The sequence below is a fragment of the Lepisosteus oculatus genome, chromosome 9, assembly GCF_040954835.1.
Source record: "Lepisosteus oculatus isolate fLepOcu1 chromosome 9, fLepOcu1.hap2, whole genome shotgun sequence".
Taxonomy (NCBI): Eukaryota; Metazoa; Chordata; class Actinopteri; order Semionotiformes; family Lepisosteidae; genus Lepisosteus; species Lepisosteus oculatus.
The window spans coordinates 24,103,019-24,124,690 of NC_090704.1; the positions used below are offsets into that span (position 1 = coordinate 24,103,019).

At 37.9% G+C, this 21,672-nt stretch overlaps 1 protein-coding gene across 1 annotated transcript in view; it reads left to right on the forward strand.

The window, feature by feature from the left end:
- Window positions 1-18,544, forward strand: part of LOC138241222 (acyl-CoA-binding domain-containing protein 6-like) — a 496,682-nt gene extending 478,138 nt beyond the window's left edge. The window contains exon 4 of the mRNA XM_069194290.1: window positions 17,807-18,544. Coding sequence (XP_069050391.1) covers window positions 17,807-17,987 — 181 coding nt within the window. The 3' untranslated portion in view covers window positions 17,988-18,544. The remainder of the gene's footprint in view (window positions 1-17,806) is intronic.
- Window positions 18,545-21,672: the final 3,128 nt, after the last annotated feature.

The window sequence follows — 21,672 nt, forward strand, 5'->3', positions numbered from 1 at the left end:
TCATCTGACTATAAAGTTAAAAGAGTTGGAGAAAAAACATCAAGAAAAACAGGATTCACAAATCATGAAAGAAATAAAGAAGCTTAGAAACAAAATAGATGTCTTACATACACAGGAAATTGAAAACAATATATATTTACTTGACAAAAATATTATGAATCAGGGTCAAAATCACTAAAGCTGTTGGCAAGAAAATTAAAAAAACAACAGACCGATAATACAATATATAAAATAAGGGACCAGAACTGTAATGGTGTATTATATAAATGGGAAGAAATTCAAAACACTTTAACACATTTTTACAGAAAATTATATACACAACCCCATTCAGAAAGTGAAGAAAAGATGGATACTTTTCTGGAATCTCTCAGTTTACCAACTCTTACGGAAGATCCAAATAATATATTAAAAACGACTATAACACGAGAAGAACTGAATTCAGTGATTACGAGCCTCAGAGCTAATAAATCACCTGGAACTCATGGTTTTAATTCAGAATGGTATAAAACCTTCCGAGCTGAATTGATATCAAATCTTCTTTCTGCTTGTAATTCGGTATTAATTGATGGGAAAATGCCCCCATCATGGAGAGAGGCTATCATCTCCGTTATCCCTAAGGAGGGGAAAGATAGATTGGATTGTGGATCGTTCAGACCAATCTCAGTCCTTAATGTGGATTATAAAATGTATACAGCAATACTGGCTAAAAGAATTGAAAAGATTCTCCCTCATTTGATATACTATGATCAAACAGGGTTTATTCAAAATAGACAAACCCATGATAACATTCGACACACATTGCATATCATGAACCATATTCAGCAACATAATTTAGAAGCTTCTTTGATGAGCCTAGATGCTGAGAAAGCTTTTGACTCTGTTAGTTGGAAATACCTTTATAGGGTTTGAGGTAGGTTTGGGTTTTGTGAAAATATTATTAAAGGTATTCAAACTTTATATGATAGCCAACAGCACAAATTAAAATAAATGGTTATTTATCCGATAGAATAACTTTAGAAAGAGGGACTAGACAAGGCTGCCCTTTATCTCCATTCCTTTTTGCTCTATATATAGAGCCACAAGCCCAGTGGATATGACAAAATAACAAAATAAAAGGTATAACTACACAAGGTAATGAGCAAAAATATAGCACTGTACGCAGATGACGTTTTATTATATCTGGAGGATCCCACTAGTTCATTTCTAGAAGTAATGAAACTCTTAGATAGCTTTGGCTTGCTGGCAGGCTATAAGTTAAATGTTCAAAAAACACAAATTCTAACTTTTAATTACAACCCTCCTGATTTATTAAAAGGCAAATACCACCTTAAGTGGGACCCAAAGTTCAATGAGATATTTAGGAGTCTATTTACCAAAAGATATTTTGGTATTATAATTGAATCTGTAAAAATGAGTCTACTGCCTCGGTTACTCTTTCTATTTCAAGCTCTCCCTGTAAAACTCTCTACAAAACAATTTTCAGAATGGGATAAGATGATTTCTAGGTTTATTTGGGAGGGGAGAAAATCTAGAATTAGTTTCAAAATATTGCAACTTTCAAAAGATAAAGGGAGTATGGCTTTACCATATTTAAAAGATTATTATTATGCATCTCAGGTTAAACCTCTCATTAATTCCTGTAATCCAGAATATCAAGCCAGATGGAAAGATATTGAATTGTCCCTTGTAAATAGCCCCCCAATTCAGGCACTATTAGGTAATAGAAATTTAGACAAAATTACTGAAAAAATATTCAATCCATGGATAAAGTTTCAATTAAGGACATTGAATATGATCACAAAAGAGTATAATTTAGGTGAGGCAATAAAGATACTCAGATGGTGCGCCTATGATATAGTTTAAACCAAATCAATTGGATAATAGATTTAAATTTTGGATTACAAAAGGAATAACTGCATTTTGTAATATAATGGATAAGAATCAGCTACAAAGTTTTCAGTTTGTAGCCATTATTTTAATAAGGAGATTATAAGGGGAGATTTAGATATTGTTAATGATGGAGTAGTGAAAATAGTTATAGAAGCCTACAAATCAGAATTAGGCAAAGGTATTAAATCTGGATTATATAAAAGTTTTATGGAAAAGAAATCATATTCTACAGAGAATATATAAGATAAATGGGTGAAAGAAAGTGAAGTTAGAATTTCGAATGAAGAGTGGCATTTATGGAGAGAGTTTTGCTGGAAAAACATTGTTCGATTTTTCATTACTCCGGGTCAGAAGGCGCACCATACTGAGGAAAACGCTAAGTGTTGGAGACAGTGCGGAAACCAAGGTAATCATTGGCATATATTCTGGAACTGCCCTAAAATAAGGCTTTTCTGGAATGAATTACATGAGGCCCTGGAAACTATATTTGAAAGGAATGTACCCTTTACATTTGAGGCTTTATATTTTGGTAAACTGGATTGGAGGGGAACGGATGAATATTTGTTTGGAGTCCTTATATCAGCAGGGAAGAAAGCTATAACAAGAAAGTGGCTTCTCACAGATCTACCAACATGAATGATTGGATTGAATTAATAAAAGAAATATATCTAATGGAAAAAATAACATTTTCACTAAAATTACAAATGAAAAAAATGGTCAAATATTGGTTTAGATGGGTTCAGTACATTAAACCTTTAAGGTCAGATTTTGTTGAGATACAGAATAACTGAAATGTAATAAGATACATTTATATAGTCTACTTTTCATATTCATAAATGTATACATCTTCCTTCTTTTGAATGTATATAGTTTTGTTAAAAAGTTATATAATTGTAAAAATTAGGGGAACAAACAGGAATTTGTGCCTGCAATGTAAGGCTGAATAATGGATGTTCATATGTAAAATGGTTTGGTTTTGTTCTCTAAAAATAAATAAAATAAAAAAAATGTTGCTGCTGCTCTTCAAACTTCTAGAAGCAGCACAGAAACAGGATCCATTGATCATACCTTTGACTTTAGTTCAGTTGCAAAAGGCATTGGAAGGACTATATTTGGAAAGCTCAAATCTTTACTCACCCAGACTGAAGAAGATGTATCTAGTTCCAGTTCTCGTGCTCAAAGCAATGCAAAGAGCTCAAGTGTCTGCTCTTCACCAACAAATTCAGTGTTTTCTGATTCTGTGTCAGATATTTCAGATTTGTGCACCTATACAGTAGAAACTGCTGGAGCCATTTGTGAAGCAATGAAAAAAAGAGTTAGACCAGGAGATTTATTGCACAACAGTGGCAAAGAAGGCTTCAGATGAAAGCCTTCTGGCTAGAGAGGTTGTTACTTCAGTTTTGGAGTACCTTCTGGACAGAGCATTAAATCAGATGCAGAAAGTGAAGGGTCAGAGAAGATGCTGAGGACCTCCAGCTCTGTATTCCATAGAACAGCAACAAGGATAATAAGTGAAATTATTGAAAAAGCAGCTGCAAAATATATATCTTCTGGACTTGCCCATCTCCCTGAGCAACCAAACAGTACAGCTGATGATGTATGTAAAACACCGGATGCAACAAAACATGCTCAAGAAGCAATGTCTTCAGACTCTTCTTCTCATGTGCAAAACACTGAACTGGCTTCAGATATTGTTGTTGATGTTTAAGAAAGACTACATTACGCTACATGCATTTAGAAGATTTCTTTCTCAACAGACTACAAAGTTAAATGAGAAAGTTGTGATACAGCCCTGTTACCAGGAACATCAGAAATTAAAACTGATACTAGAACAGCTGAGCACCTTAGGACAATGACTGAGGAACTCTTCAAAACTGTGAAGAAGAAACTGAAACACTTTTGGAATCAGAAGAGCCTGTCTTTGTTCAAAGCAAGGGAAGTTTTATCTGCTAAAGAGCAGAGATCAGCAGATTCACTTGAGATGTTTCCTCCTTCAGTCCAGGTTTCACACCTGAGCTTTAGTGAACCACACTTGACTAAGAAAAGCATGTCAGTAACAAACTCGGCACCCCGTAAGCATCTTAGTGAAGATTCAGAACCTTTAGGTGTGTTAATGAACGTTGATTTCTCAAGGCAAAGCAGGACTACTCAGGAAAATCAGGCAAATTTAATCATCTGTGCCAAGGATGTTGGCAGTTAGATATTGCAAACAATCAGGAGTGAAATAAATAGGGATGACAAAGGATGTTGCTCAGGAGCAAAGCAAAACCCTCAGAAGAAACCCTTTAAGCAAGTGAACTGGTGGATTCTGTTTTATCTACATTTGAAAATCTTAAAGTTTCAGATGTGGTCTTAAAGCCAGATTATGAAACAATGCACCTCTCTGGTGAACAATATGGGAAAGACAGGATGTCTAGTGCAGAAGACACTGTCCATAAAGAATACACTAAAAGTAACCGTAGAGAATATTCTGTTCAACGTTTCCCACCCATAAATGTGCCTGGGATGGTGATTGATTCTTATACAGATGACACAGAAGTCATGAGTCAGGAAACTCCCTATAGAGTCCTGACTGATGCTTCATCAAAGCTTCAGGATCAACCTACACTACAGCAGAACAAGAAAATGAATTGACATGTAAAAGCAATCAAGTTCCCCGGTCCCGTGTTTGGCGTGTTGCTGGTCTCGTCACTGAGAATATAGCATTTCATACCCATTCCAATAATGTTAACTTGAACATTGAAAAGCTTTCAGCTGAAGAGGCGTCCTGTGCATCTCAAGTACCAGGAGCCACAGCAAAGCACAATCTCCCCCCACTGCAGATAAGGGTTTCAGAAGAGCCTAAGGACCAAGTCAGGACCTCCACAGAGAGTTCTACAATGAGTCCTATTGAAAGGAAAGTGGAACAACTTGTCTCGAGTGGATCTCTGCGTGTATTTTCAGAAGAAAATGTCAAAAATGTTTTCCATTTAATTTTGAAATCAGGAATAACAGTACAATTGGGCACAGCTCACAAATCTAATTCAGATCCAACTTTAACGAGCCGTCTAGTAGTTCAGGATTTATCCCATCCAAAGTCCTCAGAGCTTTCTATGCAGTTGTTGTATTCATTTACTGAGAAATCAGTGAAAAGGCTGTTGAAGCAGTGCCTCAGTTTTCCAGATTCTCCAACTTTTCACACAAATGAGAAAGATGTTTCACTTTTTCAAGAGTGTGATACAAATACGGAATTTAAGTCTTCCCAAAGGATTTCAGAGAAAATGTCTCTGACTGCCAAGGATCACAGACCACAGAAAAGTACTGCACCATCAGTGCCCAGTTCACAGATGTACCATGATGCAATTAATCAGCTTTCCAGCTTGCTTGTAAAGTCTGTCATGGATGTTTTGTCTGCTGCGTGTGATTTATCAACGGAGCCTGAAGACAGTGAAAATCAAGTTAAGAAGGAAATCAAATCAAATCATTTAATAGTGTATAAACATTTTAGTTGCTATGAAGTACAAGTTAAAAAATGTAGTGGCTGTATATAAATATACAGTACCTTGATTTTCTATCTGTTGTATCTTTAAAAAGTTTTTGATGTATGTAGACCAAGATAGTGTAGGCCATGACTATGAATGAGAGAATGAGTGAATAAAGCCATATATTCAGTAGCCATAGAGATGCAGCCATTCAAAGTGCGCGGCACAGACACGTACCGGAGGTAATTGGCTACGGCGTCGCGCATCGATGACGCAAAAAAACATCATCAGTACTTGATTGGTTGACCGAAAGGGGCACTCGTGGTCCGTTGGTCGGTCGTAGAAAGATTTACAGTAAATGTCTTTACTGTGCCCGTTTTAGCATCCGTGTCACACCTGAAGAAGGCTCCACGGCCGAAACGTTGTGTTCTCTTTCTTCTTTTTTTCAGCATGGAATAAACCTATTACTTGTTCCTTTGCAGATACAATTCTATTGTTTGTTGTGTTGTCTATGATGTTTTTTTCCCCCCCATTTTCTGTGTCCTTCTGTCTTGTACATTATAAAATGTTACTTACCTTTGCTGTGTCCAAAAGATGAAGGAGCAGGTTTAAATGACTTTGGAGGTTGATCGTTGTATAGAAGATACCCAATGTCCACAGTCTTTTAGGAAGGAATATAAAAAATACCAATACAAAGTTTATATTTGTATTTGTATTGCACAAAAGGCTTCTGAATTATAGGAGAAACCTGTGAAAATAAACAGATTGAAAAGATAATGTACATCCTTACCTCACATTCTGGGAGATGACACAGATTATAAATAAAGGTTTCTTACCTTTTTATAATGTAGGACAAAAAAGGCTGCAAAGTCTGCCCCATTGCACTCTTGGAGTCATTCACCAATTTCTTCCCATATACCCAGCCATTGGTATGGTCATCCATGTAGAGGTATCGCAGACCTCTTCCTTCATCGTGGTCTGGCAGCTTATACAGAATAAACCTGTATGATTCCAAAAACACATAAAAGAGTATTACATACTGTATACTGCTCTAGAACTGTGACACTGTACAATGTGTCCTGGGTGTTGGACAGTGTTAACTGTTGAGATCACTAGAAAATAAAAAGGGCACTTAAACAATACTAGTGTCTGTTGCCAGTCTGTGGGTGCACTGGTGCTTCTGGGAGATGAACAGAACCTGTGGCAAGAGAAGAAGGGTCAAGCAGCCTTGATCATTTCTAGGTGATGTAGTGGCCTACAAAGCAAAAATAGCTCTTGTTTTTAGGGGTCGCCCATGTTTGACATGAGCATTGTGGCAAAACTGGAATAATCTTATGCGATTAGAGCTCATTTTCTGCATTTTAAACCAGCAGAGCTCTGTAGAACTGAACTGTAGCAGTTGACAAAGAGTCAACAGTTGACTAAAAGAAGCGAGGCAAGGCAAGCATCTCACAAACATTACTCTCCTCAAGAATACATTCTGGTGAATCGTTTCAAAACGAACTATTGAAAGGAAAAAAAGACTTAAAATCCAATAGTAATTTCTTTATGACAAAAAAATCATAGACGTTGTACCCTGGATTTACAGATGCAGCCATTCAAAGTGCGCGGCACAGGCACGTACCGGGGGTAATTGGCTACGTCATCGCGCATCGTGACGCGAGATGATGCAAAATACCGCGGTACGTGATGGGTTGACCGACGGGCACTCGTGGTGCGTTGATCGGTCGTAGAAAGATTTAAATGTCTTTACTGTGCCAGTTTAAGTATTGAATATTTATATGGAATTTTACCACTGAAGGGAAATCTTAGTAGCTGAGCATAAAAAGAATAGGAGCATACTGTAACGTGTGCGAAGGCCATAAATGGTATTAATTTTGGAACATAAACATACAGTATATGGCTGGTCTCGGTACTAAACAATACACACAAGTATTTTGTTTCTCCCTAAACATTTTAAGCTTCGAAGTCTTTAACTAATGTGATACTGGAGTCAACAAGCATACTTTTAGAATTTGATTAAAAGGGAATATAATATGGAATTGTGTATCTAAAGAAATTAATAAAGATATCATTATATTCATATACCGCAACACAAGAATAGTACACGCTGTACATTGTCTGTTGATAATGTTTCTGTAGTGCTCTTTCAGCACTCTGCATATGACCTTGCTGGTGGCGCTGTGGGTTAGGTTCCTGACTCCCACTCTGATCGAATTTAAGTAATTTTAATAACAATGAATAGTCACCTATGCGTTACAATATAAACATTAATATTGATTTAAATCACGTTTTGATTTAAATCGCAAACGCGGGTTTAAATACATGTTTTTTGATTCATAATCAGACAAATGCAACATAAATTGATATCTTTATCTTCTAAGTATCTTAATAAAATAGCGTAGCTTTCTCCCCGTTTAGATTTATTTTTTCTTGGGATCAAATGTGGAAAGATTATATTGTAACCATTTTTATTTTTTAAATACATTTTAGAAAAGTGTATTCTATACTAAAAAGCTGTACACCACCTCCTATAAAGATACATATTGTAATACTTTCGGGTTCGGATAGGACAGACACAAGAACTCAGACTTGCGGAGTCAAAGCAAGTTAAAGCCTTGATTTTATATATCACCTTTAAAAGTGGCATCTCAAAGCAAAGTAAATACCCAACACTGAGTGTACCCATCTGTCCCCATTGTACCCAGAGAGCACAGCCAGGACAGACAGGCAAATAAGATACACTCCACAGACATTCACAACAGCGAAATATCATAAAACGTTTGCACATGTAGTTTAATTATTATTTGTTTTTCAGGAAGTTAAAAAAACACTTGAATTACTTATCCAGTCTCTCGAAATAAAATTATTTTTCAAGCAATGCAACTAACGTCAGGCAACGTGTTTTTTTTAATCCAACATTGACAGCCACATCTTAAATCTTGTCAGTCAGTTCTTTTTTCTCTATTTGAATTGTGGCGATTCAAACAACCTGGGATAACAAGTGGTCTCAAAGTCACCTAGCTCACAGAGCTTCAACAACAGATGACAATTCCCTTAGTCCTTCCTTAGTCTTCCTGAAATTGTCAGATTATGAGTGAATAAGAGCATTTTATTAAAAACGTTTTAATCGCGTATCTAAGGAACTAGCAGTATAACCTTGTTCATGCACAAACAGTGGCATGTGACATTATTAATTTGGGTGTCTCCTCTTGCCAGAAAGCTCTAAATTGCATTTTGAGTGCGGTTTTTGACTTTTTTTAAATTGCAACCCATAAATAAAGCTGATACTGTTTAGACTTTTAATTATTTTAAACTGTATTACAGCAGCACAATGCACAATGCAACGTAAATCGCTATCTTTGTCTTCTGCGTAATAATGTTCACCTCTCTGTCCAGCAAATTAACAATAGTAATAATAATGAACTTTATTGTATATGGCGCCTTTAAAGGTGGCTCCTCAAAGCGCTTTACAGGATAAAAACAATAACAACAATAGTGTCAGGCTGGGCAAACGATTTTTTTATAGAAATACAAAATGAGATATAATGATGTGTTCCAGGTTAGACATTAACGAGTACAACCCCCCTCTCTGCGGGAGTGCTGGCTGTGACAAATTAAACCGGTTTCACAGGTATTTTCAAAGTAGAAGGGGACAAGATTTCCAGCGAAAGACACCTCCCCCCCTCCAAAAGTACAGTACTTACTAGTTAAGAAAGCTAGGCTCCTCAATGAAATCGCTTTAACATGCTAATACGTTGGTGTAACAGTCTGGGCGTGGCAAGCTTGTAATGTCAACCCGACATTTACGGCGAAAGGAACCCTTCTTTCATTGGAAGACAATGAACATATTCTAGCCCTAAATGAATTAATAGCAAATATGATTTACATAAAAGACATTTTTCCAAGAAAGTTTAGCCTTTGTCACTAATGAAACCACTAAATAAAGACATAAATATAGAAATCTTAAGATTTTTAAAATACATGACTTTGCTAAACTAATTTAAAAATAAAAACGATTACAAAGGCCAGCGGAGAGAGACAACAGGGGAGGGATGTTGGTTTTACATAAGGGGCGGGGCTATGGAAATTAGGTCTGTTTGGGAATGTGGAGTTACATGTTCTGGCTGTTTGTGAATTATCGTTATTGAGTATAGAGTGTTGATGTATTGATTTTGTGTAATGCTGTATGTTGAAAATTGGATTTTGTTTATGATAAAGAGGATAAACTGGGATGGGAGGAGGGTTTAGTTTTGCATAAGGGGCAGGCTATGCTAATTGTAGGAATTTGAGAGTTTTTGGTTTGTATTACAAATAATTCGTACTAGATATTGAGATTTGTTGTTGTTTTGTTGAGATTTAACTCCGCAAATCTGAGTTCTTGTGTCCGTCCTATCTGAGCCCGAAAGTATTACAATATGTATCTTTATAGCAGGTGGTGTACAGCTTTTTAGTATAGATTACACTTTTCTAAAATGTATTTAAAAAATAAAATGATTACAATCTAATCTTTCCACGTTTGATCCCAAGATCCCAAGAAAAATAAATCTAAACGGGGAGAAAGCTATGCTGAAAGTTTATTAAGATACTTAGAAGACAAAGATATCAATTTATGTGGGTAGCTGCGTCAGCATGCGTAGGCTGCAAAGGAACAAGTAATAGGTTTATTCCATGCTGAAAAAAAGAAGAAAGAGAACACAACGTTTCGGCCGTGGAGCCTTCTTCAGGTGTGAGAGAGACAGGGCAGTAGGCAAAGGTAAAGTAGCGGGAGAACAAAGGTTGAGAGGGAGGAGGAGTGAGAGGCGGGAGCAGGGGACAGAAAGAGAGGCCAATCAAGAGGTGTGAAGTCAGAATGGGTGCAGAGAGGTGTGAAATGAAACTTCCAATGAATGGAGAAAATTTAAAAGAACAGTAATCTGTCGTTAAGGGAAGGGAGAATGTGTGATCCTAGCTGCAGAATAATTTTAGTTTTGGTGGTCTTTCTGATGTATGAGTTCGGAAAACCGTCTTTGAGAACACAGACGGAGAGATTAGAGTGGTCGTGGCCGTCAGAGGTGAAATGAGAAACAATGGGCTTGGAGAGATCTTTAATCTTCACAGCCCTGACGTGTTCTCTGAAGCGGTCTCCGAGTCTCCTTCCTGTTTCCCCAATGTAGATTGCTGGGCATTTACTGCAAGAGATACAGTAAATAAGGTTGCTGGAGGTACAAGATGCTGTCTGGGTGATCCGGAATTGTCCTGAGGGGCCTTGAATGAGTGTGGTGGTGGCTGTGTACTTGCAGGTGGTACAGCGAGCTCTTTTGCAAGGGAAAGTGCCTGGTGTGGATGGTTGCTGAGGGCGGTCAAGGGAGCTGTGGACAAGGAGGTTACGCAGATTAGGTGGTCGGTGATATGAGATGATAGGGCGATCAGAAAAGAGGGCCCCAATGGAGGGATCATCCTGTAGGATGGAAAAGTTCTGGTTAATGGTCCTGGGGATAGGAAGTGTGTTAGGGTGGTAAGGAAGCACCAAAGGAATGCGGTTGTTACGGCGGGAGTTCCTGATCGGGTTGATGGTCCGGGGGGTGTTTTTGGCTCGGGCAAGGGCCCTGTCAATCACACTGCTGGGGTATCCTCTGTTGATAAAAAATGAGTACATTTCGAGGGCTTGGTTTTCGAAGTCGATGTCGTCGCTGCATAATCGTCGTAACCTAAGGAACTGTGAAAAAGGAAGAGAGTTTTTAGTGGGGTTGGGGTGAAATGAGCTGTACAGGAGGTAGCTGTGTGAATCCGTGGGTTTGTAATAAACTGAAGTGGACAGTCGGGGGTAGTTGATAGACAAGTGGATGTCTAGAAACGGAAGAGTGGTGGAAGAAATGTTAACCGTATATTTGAGGGACGGGTGGAAGTTGGTGAAATGGTGCAGGAAGAATTCAAGCTGATCGTTGGAGCATGTGGCGGCACCGACGCAGTCATCGATATATCGTTTGTAGAGGTCAGGGACATAGCCAGTGTAGGAAGCGAAGAAGCGTTCTTCTACCCAGCCGACAAAAATGTTGGCATAGCTGAGTCCCATTCTGGTGCCCATGACAACTCCACTGACCTGTTGGTAAAAAAGATTATTGAAAGAGAATGCGTTCAGTGTGAGGACCAGTTCTGCAAATGTTGCATTTGTCTGATTGTGAATCAAAAAACACATAAATTTAAACCCTCGTTTGCGATTTAAATCAGTATAAATGTTTATATTGTAACGCATAGGTGACTATTCATTGTTTATTAAAATGACTTAAATTCGATCATGTTGTGATATTTAGAAATATAAAAGTCAATTAATTGTCCATAATATTGCTATTCTATTTTTTCAAAGAAATGTTGCAATACACGAATATAATCATATCATTACATCAGAAATTGAGAACAGTTCTTCTAAGGAACTGAAAAGAGACTCCCATCTTGAAAACAGTTCTGAAATCAAACCACTCAGTGTCCCTGTAGAACCGTTGAATATTGAACCGGTTTCCTTAGTTGGGCTCCAGGAAATTTCTATGGCTAAATCAACAGAATCACTTAATATGACTTTAGTGTGTACTGAGACTGTGGAAAACATCATAACACAGCTGCTATTGCAGATATACCCTACTTTGATAAAAGAGGAAACTTCTACAGAAATCCCAGGGAAGATGTCTGTGTCTTTGCTGAGTCAGATAGCTGTGGACCTCTTTGACAGTGTGTTGCAGGACTTGTCCGAAAACCAGGAGATAACAGTTGTGAAACAGGATAATGATGTGTTTCATGAACCACACAAGATTCAGCAGGTTGCTAGCTCTGTTCACAATGAATTGCTGTGCCAAACTGGATCCTAACAGGTTCTACAGAAAGCTGTAGCCACCAGAAATGAGACAGTGGTCAAAACCATAATCAGTTCTATGGTGACCAACATTTCCAAGCTGACACATTCAGCTTCCCGATGTTCATCCCTTTCACCAGAGACCAGTATTAGCAGAGAAGCAAGTGAGATCGTTGATGAGGTGAGGGGTGATATTAACATAACTAGTGAGCACAACAAAGAGGCAATACCCAGTCCTCAGTTTTCTGAAGTTTCCCTTGTTTCTTCTGAAATAGTACATGGAGTCACAGATAGTCTGCTAAAGAAAATTCAGCTAAACTGATCCAGCCAGTACTCCTCAAGCTGCCATTGATATGGAAACCCGGAGCACTGAGCAGCTCATGTGCACCAAAATGGACCAGTTAGAACCTTCACCTGTTATTTGTCGAACAGTCAGAAGTAAAAAACGACAGTCTTCTATGACAAAGTTTCCAAAAGGCTTTTCTCCAACAGTCCCAAGTGGTTTTGAAAACAGTTTCCAGCCAGAAGACACTATGGATAAGCCCTGCTCATCACGTTCCCTAGGAGAAGCTGTTGGTGTGACACCTTGTTAGCTTCTGAGACACGAGAGAAGCCTGGAGATTATCTGGTTCAAAGAGTCCAGGATCTAGAAGGAGTACAGCAGTGTAAGGCTTCAGGGAAGAAGAGCTCCTCGAGGCCAGACTGTATGAAAACACGACTTCTGTCCTCTTAGCATGATGTGGTTGATGAGGTATGACCAACAGTTCCAAACCTGTAAAAATTTCTCTTATGAAAGTAGGATGGACCTGTTCTGTACCTAATTAACAGACATTTGTGTAGAAAGTACTGGAAAATGGAACTTTTATTTTGTAAATATGATGATAGTTATGTTGTGCATTTTCCTTTACAATAAAACTACAAATCCAGATTTGTTTTCCCTAACACTGTGTAACATCTCAGAAATATCCCTACTGTCAGTTCATAGCATACGTTCTAAACTCACGTGTCTGTGGATGTCAGCTTTATCACTTTCTTATTCAATTAGTACAAGAGCAATCAGGTGAGTTAATGCTACTATAGAGAGACTTGCTCAAAGTATTGTCTACATTTCCAAACTGATGTCTGCATCATAAAAAAAACTGAGATGCATTATTTTCTATACATGCAATTGTAAACATTCACATTGGTTTATTATTTTATAGTTCATTGTCTGCCTTTATTCTAGTGTTAACGTCAGTGCTAAAAACATATACACACCCCATAATCCTTATCTTCTTTTCAGTAAGAGAAGTGTTACTTGTTTTGATTTACACTGAACAATCATTGAACTGTAACTTTTTGTTTTTTTGTGACAGGAGTTGCCCGGACACTCATCTTGGTATGTGTACAATCCCAGCCTTAATAAGGACAAAAATCTCAGTCCAGCCCAAAGCAAGAGTGGTCTGCGCATTGACATAGCAAAACATTACAGGACCCCAATGCAACTGACCAAAACTCTAAGAGCGAAGGGCTTCTCTCTCACAGCAACATCCCCTTTGCAGTTAATATGCCGGATGAAGATGTGAATGTGAGCCAGAAAGTCAAGAAACATCCTTTGAAAAAGTTTGGCTCCATGATAAAGCATAAGATCATGGGTAATAGGTCAAAAGACGTCAGAATTCAGAATGAAACAAATCCATCTTTGGAAAAGTTAAGAGCCCAGGGAACATCCAGTGGACGTGGGAGCTGTGAAAGCTTTGGACCATTTCAAGTGCCTGATGAGTACAACAAGCCTCAAAAACACAAGGTATGGATTAGTTACCCAAACTTTAATTATTAACTTGGACATTGTATTTTTAATATTAGCACTACAGAAATTATTTGAATAGAATGCTCATTTGTACATCAAATAACATTCTAGAAGACATTCCTATTAATTGCAATCAACAAGAATAGCAACTGCTACTGTATGGTGGCCAATGCTGAATGTTCTGTATGAATAATGACTACAAATTTATCAAGATCAATACAGTACGTAACAGTTCAAGTATAATAGCTGTGGAAGAAATATTCCTAAATTGTTTTCTTTGTGTGCTCATAGTTCTTCAAAAAAAGTTTTTAGTTTGGACAGATTCAGTAGGAATAAGCCTCAGAACACTCCATATGGTGAGTATTTAGTTTGTGACTTGGATTTTATTTTGTGTAGCACATTAGTGACAAGTGTGGTTCAGAATTAGACATTGGATGGAATTTATGTCGAATGGGGGAATTCATCCTAAATTTAGAATCCTTTAAAAAACAAACTGATTTGTATACAAATTGGCCTTAGTGTTCTGCAAACGGCAAGTTTTGACTCTGCTACCTCCATAGGAATGGTGAGGCAGAACTCTAAACTCCACTCTGATCAAGTGGTCAACTGTGCACCTCTACTCTTCCCTGATCTCTCTTCTTCTAAATAGTCCATTGTCCAGTGCATCAATCTTTGGCAGTCCTCTTCAACAGTACTCTATTTTCTCAATTTTCAGTGCCCTCCCTCATTCCCTTCTACAGTATCTCTCGGTATAGTAAATATGACTAAATGTGACTTATATGATAGATATAAGATATAAGCTAATACGTCTTCCTTCTTTTACAAGTAAAGTTATGAAAACCACTTTAGAACTAAACAACAGGATCGCTCATATGAAAATAAGACCCTAGCAGTAGTCAATATGGTTTTAGAAAAGGTCATTCTTCCTTTACCATCTTGTTAAGATTCTTCAAACAAGTGACAGCAGTAAACACACAGAACGTACAAAATGATATGATTAGATTTTAAAGATGCTTTTGATAATGTTCTTCTTAAATTAAAGGCAATAGGCATTTAGGGAAATTCATGTATTGAACTGGTTAAGGGACAGGTAATAGTACAGATCAGGGGTGAATAGTCCAATAGAAGATTTCAGGAATAATAGTTATGAATGTGATTGAAATGACTGAAAAACAGTTGTCTAATAGCCAAATTACCACACACCTTTAATCAAATAGCTTCTTATTGAATAAACCTGACATTAAGATGCCTCTGGGTAGAACTGTATCCAAAGTCTATCTTACCTGCTGCCATGGAATAAAGAAACTCGAACAGTGACATGTCAAACCACTCTGTGTTTCCAGGGATCCCTGTAATTCCAAACTCCAGGAAGATGCCAAAAAAAACATCGTTGCTGTCGAAGATGTCGACTGCTTTATCCAGAGCCTTCCTGTAATAATCCATCTGCCACCATCAAACATGTTTCACATGGAGGGGAAACTCCTTGCAATGAAAACTCAAAAAAGGAGTTCTAATGATGGGAACCTCATTTGCCTAGCTGATCTACTGTTTCTGAAATAAAAATAATCGCATTCATGTTTTTGTATAATGTTGTGTTATTCAAATAGGTGAGCACACTACCACATGCATGACCAGACACTTTTAAACTAAATCACAAAATGGTTTGTTAGTTGTCTGTAAATATCTTATTGGTGTACTATACCATTAAAAAAAATAAAACAGTCTTAGCCTTCATAATTCTATTCATAGTTATAGCAAGACCTGATTTACTGTAAGTATTCAAAATCCTCAAAGCTACTGACCTACAGTAGTGCACTTCATAAGATTTAGTAGTGCAGCACGAACTAGGGGAAACTATTTGGATTTAAAAAATATAAGAGGTTTAAATAATCTACCAAACAGGGAAATGCATATTTTTATTCAAAGGGTTTGGGGCCTGGAACAAACATCCCAACTATGATGTGGACGCTGATATCCTGACGTCCCTGAAGAAAGGGTTAGATTAGATACATGAATGAATTGGCTACTGAAAAACCAGGCAAGCCAGATGAACTATCAACGTTCTACTGTGCACCAACAAGTGCACCTAATGAACTTTCGTGTGATTGGCAAGTTGCAATGCCTCACTGCACAAGCTGTATTCCTGGTCAGAGGGCTTAAAACAAATTGCCAACTTTTTGTGAAAGTACATAAGCTATAACTATAGTATTCTCATTCCAGAAAATGTTGCGTTTCTTTTTTCCATCTGTACTGTGTATATATACTGTATGGACTAGGAACTTATCTACTCTGTGTTTTTGGTTTCCCTTCGGACCGCTTAGGGGAGCGAACGGTTAACGGACCGCGGTGAGCAACAAGTCCTGAAACGGTTAGCCATCATCTTGATACTGTCTGCAGGAGAGAGTAATTTTAATATAATTTGTCTTCCTGGAGATTGATTTAGATTATTCGAGAAATTCAAACTACGATCATAACATTTATATTTATAGACATACTCCAATATGGCGTCTCGCTCTCCATTGTCTTCCCCCGACTCTGCTACGGGTTCAGGTACCGACCCGGCTCGGCCAGACACAGGAGAGCCGCTCGGTGGGTCAGATTCGGATTCAGACTTGGGTCTCGGGGAGGAAGGTTGCGGTGCTGGTGACCTGGGGTATCGCCTGGAAGAGACGGAGCTCGAAGCCGAGTTTGAAGCGGCAGCTGAGCGGCTCCGTGGACTGGTACAGACAGCGAGCAGAGAACAGCTGCTTTACCTGTACGCCAGGTATAAACAGGTAAAGCGACCCCAAAACTTTGGCAACTCTTTAATAAACTGAAGCAAAGACGTGTTTGATGTGTTTTCGGGCTCAAGGTCAATTAGTTTGAAACCTTAAAAATGTGCACTCAGCATGTGCATAATCAGCTGCTGTCATGTAGTTGGTGACCTTCGTGTTTATAAAGTACTGAGTACGTTTGGATGAAGAAACCACTAGCAATATTTTCTAGTTCCCCAAGGGATCATCTTAACTGACAAACGTTGAATAGAAGTGTACAAAACGACTTTTCTGCTACTCTCCAAACATTTTGTATTACTGACAAACCTACTGGCCACGTAAACTGAGTTATATACATTATTTATATGCAAAATTTAGAAATAAGCAGTTGGCATAAATGAACAGGGTAATAAAATATATATCAAAATATATATATATCATATCTAGCACATTTAAAAAATAAATTGAATCATTTTCCACACAGTGAGCATATTGCCCCTGTGAATTTAAAATAGGAATACAGTTAAATTCCAGTGGATTTGCTGTTTGAAACAGCCATTGTTATCCTGTGTTCACATGATGACTAGCTAATCATATTCTTAAAGTTTGCTTCTTCTCATTGATACCTTTTCAGTTGTTGAATATGTATTCCTTTCAGTAAGCGATAGCTAAAGTATTGTGCACAAACTCATTTTAAGTTACACAAGGCAAGAGACAAATCTGTGCGACTCCACAAACCCACACTAAATATAGGTTTCAGTGTTGTCCAGAAAAAAAGAAAGGTAAATGTGTGAACTTTCACAGATATTGTAAGAAACCCAACAGACCAGGGAGTGTAAGTAGGATTTCAGTTGTTAAAGGCTAAATAACATCCTAGGCAAGTAAGATCTGTCAGTCAACTTATGGGATAGACTATGACTAAATTACATACCCGAGAAGCTGAGTTCTAGCATTCACAGTCTCCTTGCCGAACTGTATTAAAAATAGAAAACAAAACATTTGCCCTACTGAAAAGCGGTTAAGAGTTTCTACCAGCTGGGCTCTGTAAGGCTGCTGATGGGTTACACATTGTGCTGTGATGCTGCAGGCAGGCCTGGAAGCAGCTTGGGGACATGAGCAAAGAACAGGCCATGCAGGAGTATGTAGCGTGTGTGCATTCGCTGGACCCAGAAGGAGGCCAGAAGGTAGGGACTTCTGACTCAATTTCACTTAAACCTGCTATTTGTTTGGTGTCAGCTTTTGGGCGCCAGGATGATGTCATGCATTGAGAGGGCGAACTGTCTCTGGGACAAGCTGTCAGATTTGTTCTAGAGATAAACCTGTTCCTGGGATTCCTACAGTACAAGAGACAGTTTCACATGATTCGTCAGTAAACTACTAGCTACTAGCAACCTAATGAATACGGTCACTTGAGCAGCCCACTTGTGTCTGTAACCTCTCTTGCGTTTTTCAGTTCTTGGCAGTTTGTATACTGAAGTAATTCTGGCAGTAATTTGTAACATTAACCTCTCTCAACACAGCACCGTCATCTTACCTAAACAAAACATGAATATTAATGATCAGAAACTAAGGCCCACTTTAAAAATCACAAATATGCTCCTTAAAAAAATCACAGAATCGGGTTCCAGATAGCTGCATGTTTTGCTTACTCAAAGAGCAAAAGGTCTGTTTTCTACCAAATGTTACCAAAAACATCCCTGCCCACTTGCAGCTGACAGGACTTGGCTGTTTCCCCATATATACTGTATGCCATATATATCCAGTGAGTATAATATGAAGAGGGGTGGATCAGTGTTCACTGTTGTCCCTTTTGTGCTACATTTAAGAAAATAAAATAATTTTTCAGTTTGCATTGTCTTACCTTTATGACTACTGAGAATAAGTACTCTGGAACACAATCAAAAGAAAATTAAAATCTATATAAAGGGCCAGCATGGGTGTGGAGTGGATAGCGCTTCTGCCATGTAGCACTGGGGCCCTGGGTTCAATTCCAGACCTGGGGTGCTGTCTGCGTGGAGTTTGTATGCTCTCCCCATGTTTGCGTGGGTTTCCCCCCACAGTCCAAAGACACGCTGGTAGTTTAATTGGCTTCTGGGCAATTGGCCTTGGTGTGAGGTTGTGTGTGTCTATCTGTGTGTGTCCTGTGATAGACTGGTGTCCCCTCCAGCGTGTATACCACCTTGCGCTAAGCTGCAGCTCCCCTGCAACCCTGTATTGGGAAAAAGCAGTTAGAAAATGGTGGGATTTATAGTTTAAAGTGTGAAGTGTATGTAGATAGAACAGTTATATTTCAGAATAAACAAGTATTCCATGTCTATGTGGAACAATTATTTGTTTATATTTTGGGTATCAATTTTGAAGTGACTAAAGGATTTACAAAACAGTAGTGCCTGGACTTTAATGAAGAGGATATGGCATTAAGGAATTCGAATTGTTTGAATTCAGCATTAGCTCTAGTGTAGATTTAACAGCCCAGTTCATAGAGGCCACGCAGAGTGGCCTCGATGTGTCAGCGTCTCTTATGATCATTGGTGCTATTAGTTGCAGTTCATGCTTGGCAAATTTGACAACTTGCCCAGATTGGTGAGTGCAGTATTGCGAGATTTTCTCTCTTCACAATTCTCATGACTATGCATTGAAGGACAATAATAATAGTATAATGTTAATTTTTGAGTGTTTTTAAATAACCCTCAAAGCTCCTTATAGTAGTACACATAATACACAAAAAAACTAATGGCACATATCAATGTTATAGCATTAATTTTTCAGTTGTTGAGCTAATATCAGTCTTGTCACGGTTTGCTTTCAGAAATGTTCTGTTGTATCTATGTCTTAATTTCAGACAGACTCCTGTAAAGTACAGAAACCAGAATAGTAGTAATCGAATTTGATTTTCAAATTAATCTGTCAGCAGGATAGCAGTGAAACCCAAGCCCACAATGGTAAAAACGTTGCCCAAGAGCCAGTGTATAAATATTAAATAGTTACGTTTCCAGTACAAATCTCTATGTAATACCTCGGGTTAGTGCAATAACATCACTTTTAACTAGGATTTATGAATTTGTTTCTGGTGGTGGTATTGATAAATAAGAGCTAAACCAAGGAAGGGGTGTGCCAGATATCCCAAGATAAGTTTCCATGTGATCCAGTGTGGGACTGTGATTGACACCAGCAGCATTTTAGTTGAATAAAAAGCACATCAAGTGATCCAGAAGCCACTGGAAAATCATTAACTGACTTAACAATGGTAGTTTCTGTACTGTGTATCCAAACTCCAACTGAAGAGGTTCAAAGAGCTCATTAGATACAAGACGCAATTAGAATTAAGTCGCATTGTCCATTTCAGAGTTTTTGTGAGAAAAGGCAACTTAGTGGTACATAGTGGTAGTTAAGTGCTTGAGGTCCTAGGTCAGTTTTAGAAACCCTTACGTAACTAGAAATTTATGTCGAAATGCCCATTAATCACACCCCACGGGCTATGCATACATGTGTACAGTACATCAATGTGTCAGTTTACATATGATGTTATTTCGGTCAGTTTCTTTCATATGAAGCACACATAGAAAATTAAGTTCAATAATTATTAATGCAGTGTTCTATAAATAGAACAAATATCTAAACATATTCATATGATGCATACAGAAAGTTAAGCTCTATAATTTATAACGTAATGTGATATCAATAAAAAAATTGAAAAAACCTGTTTGCCCGGATCGTGGTCACTGTCCCCCCAGATGACATGTTTCTTTTAAACCGCTCCACAAATTCTCACATGAACGTATTCTCCAATATCATCACAACAAAACCATAATGTTTGTTTCCACAGATATGACACTATTATGCAATAAACCAATAAATTAATGAACTAGCAGAATCCCAATAAAAACACCCGGCCAGCACAGTATGTCAATATTATACATTTTTACCAACAAAACCGCAAAAGCAAAAACCAGCAAATATATATATATGCCATGTTTTTACCTTATTCTGAAGCATGATATATATCCAAAATAACCCAGACTTGAACGTTATTGACTTCATAGTAAATGTTTGAAGAACGACCGGTAGAAATAAGGCGATCTGATTAGTAAAAACCGCTTTCATTCATTGTATTTTCAGCCATTCAGAGCTCTTAGGGGGTAAGACTTCCTCTAGAAGCCTCGAGCTGCATTCCGCCTGCCTTTTAGCTGTCAATCATTGACTCAGAAGGGGTAATCAATCAGTTTTTTATCAGTGCTCCTTTTTTTCACACCAGAAGGCAACTCTGAGGTTTTTTTTCATTGCATAACAGCAGATAAAGGCTCTCTAGCAGTGCCTAATAGTTTTTATAGCAATTGCAATGGTTATTATTCTTATTTTCAATATTTTTAGGATTTTTTATTATAGGCGTGAAATTTCATTCCAGGTTCAGTCTTCACAAAACATGATGTAGAATTTTTTCTAATTGATCAATTTTTCCCAGATTTGTATCCAAGCTAGTAGTCACCTAGAACAAGGCTCTTGACATGCATAAAGTTAAAAAATCTGACCTCTGAAGACCAAAAAAACATGGTCGCCTGCTGTTTTTTTGTTTTTTTTTCATATGTCTGTCTGCTGAGTGGACACGTTAAGAAATATAAGGAATTTGACTGTTCACCCTCAAAGCCAAGGGGGTTACCTTCAATTTAAGACCTGAACCAGGCTCCTGCTATGTTCTGCTGCAGAGATATAACAAGTGTTTAAGGAGGAGGAAATTTCAGGCGGAAATTGGCTAAACGCGTCAATGTTAATAACAGGTTAAACAAAATTTGGAAGTGTCAAACATTTTTCTCCTACATTTTAATGTGAGAAAAACAAAACAAAGAGTTTGTTACCTGTCAAGGTAGGTGGGATGTTCACTACCTCATTATTTTTAAAGCAACTTAAAAGGTAAGTGTACAAATGCATAAATTAAGATTCAAACAATTAAAAGAC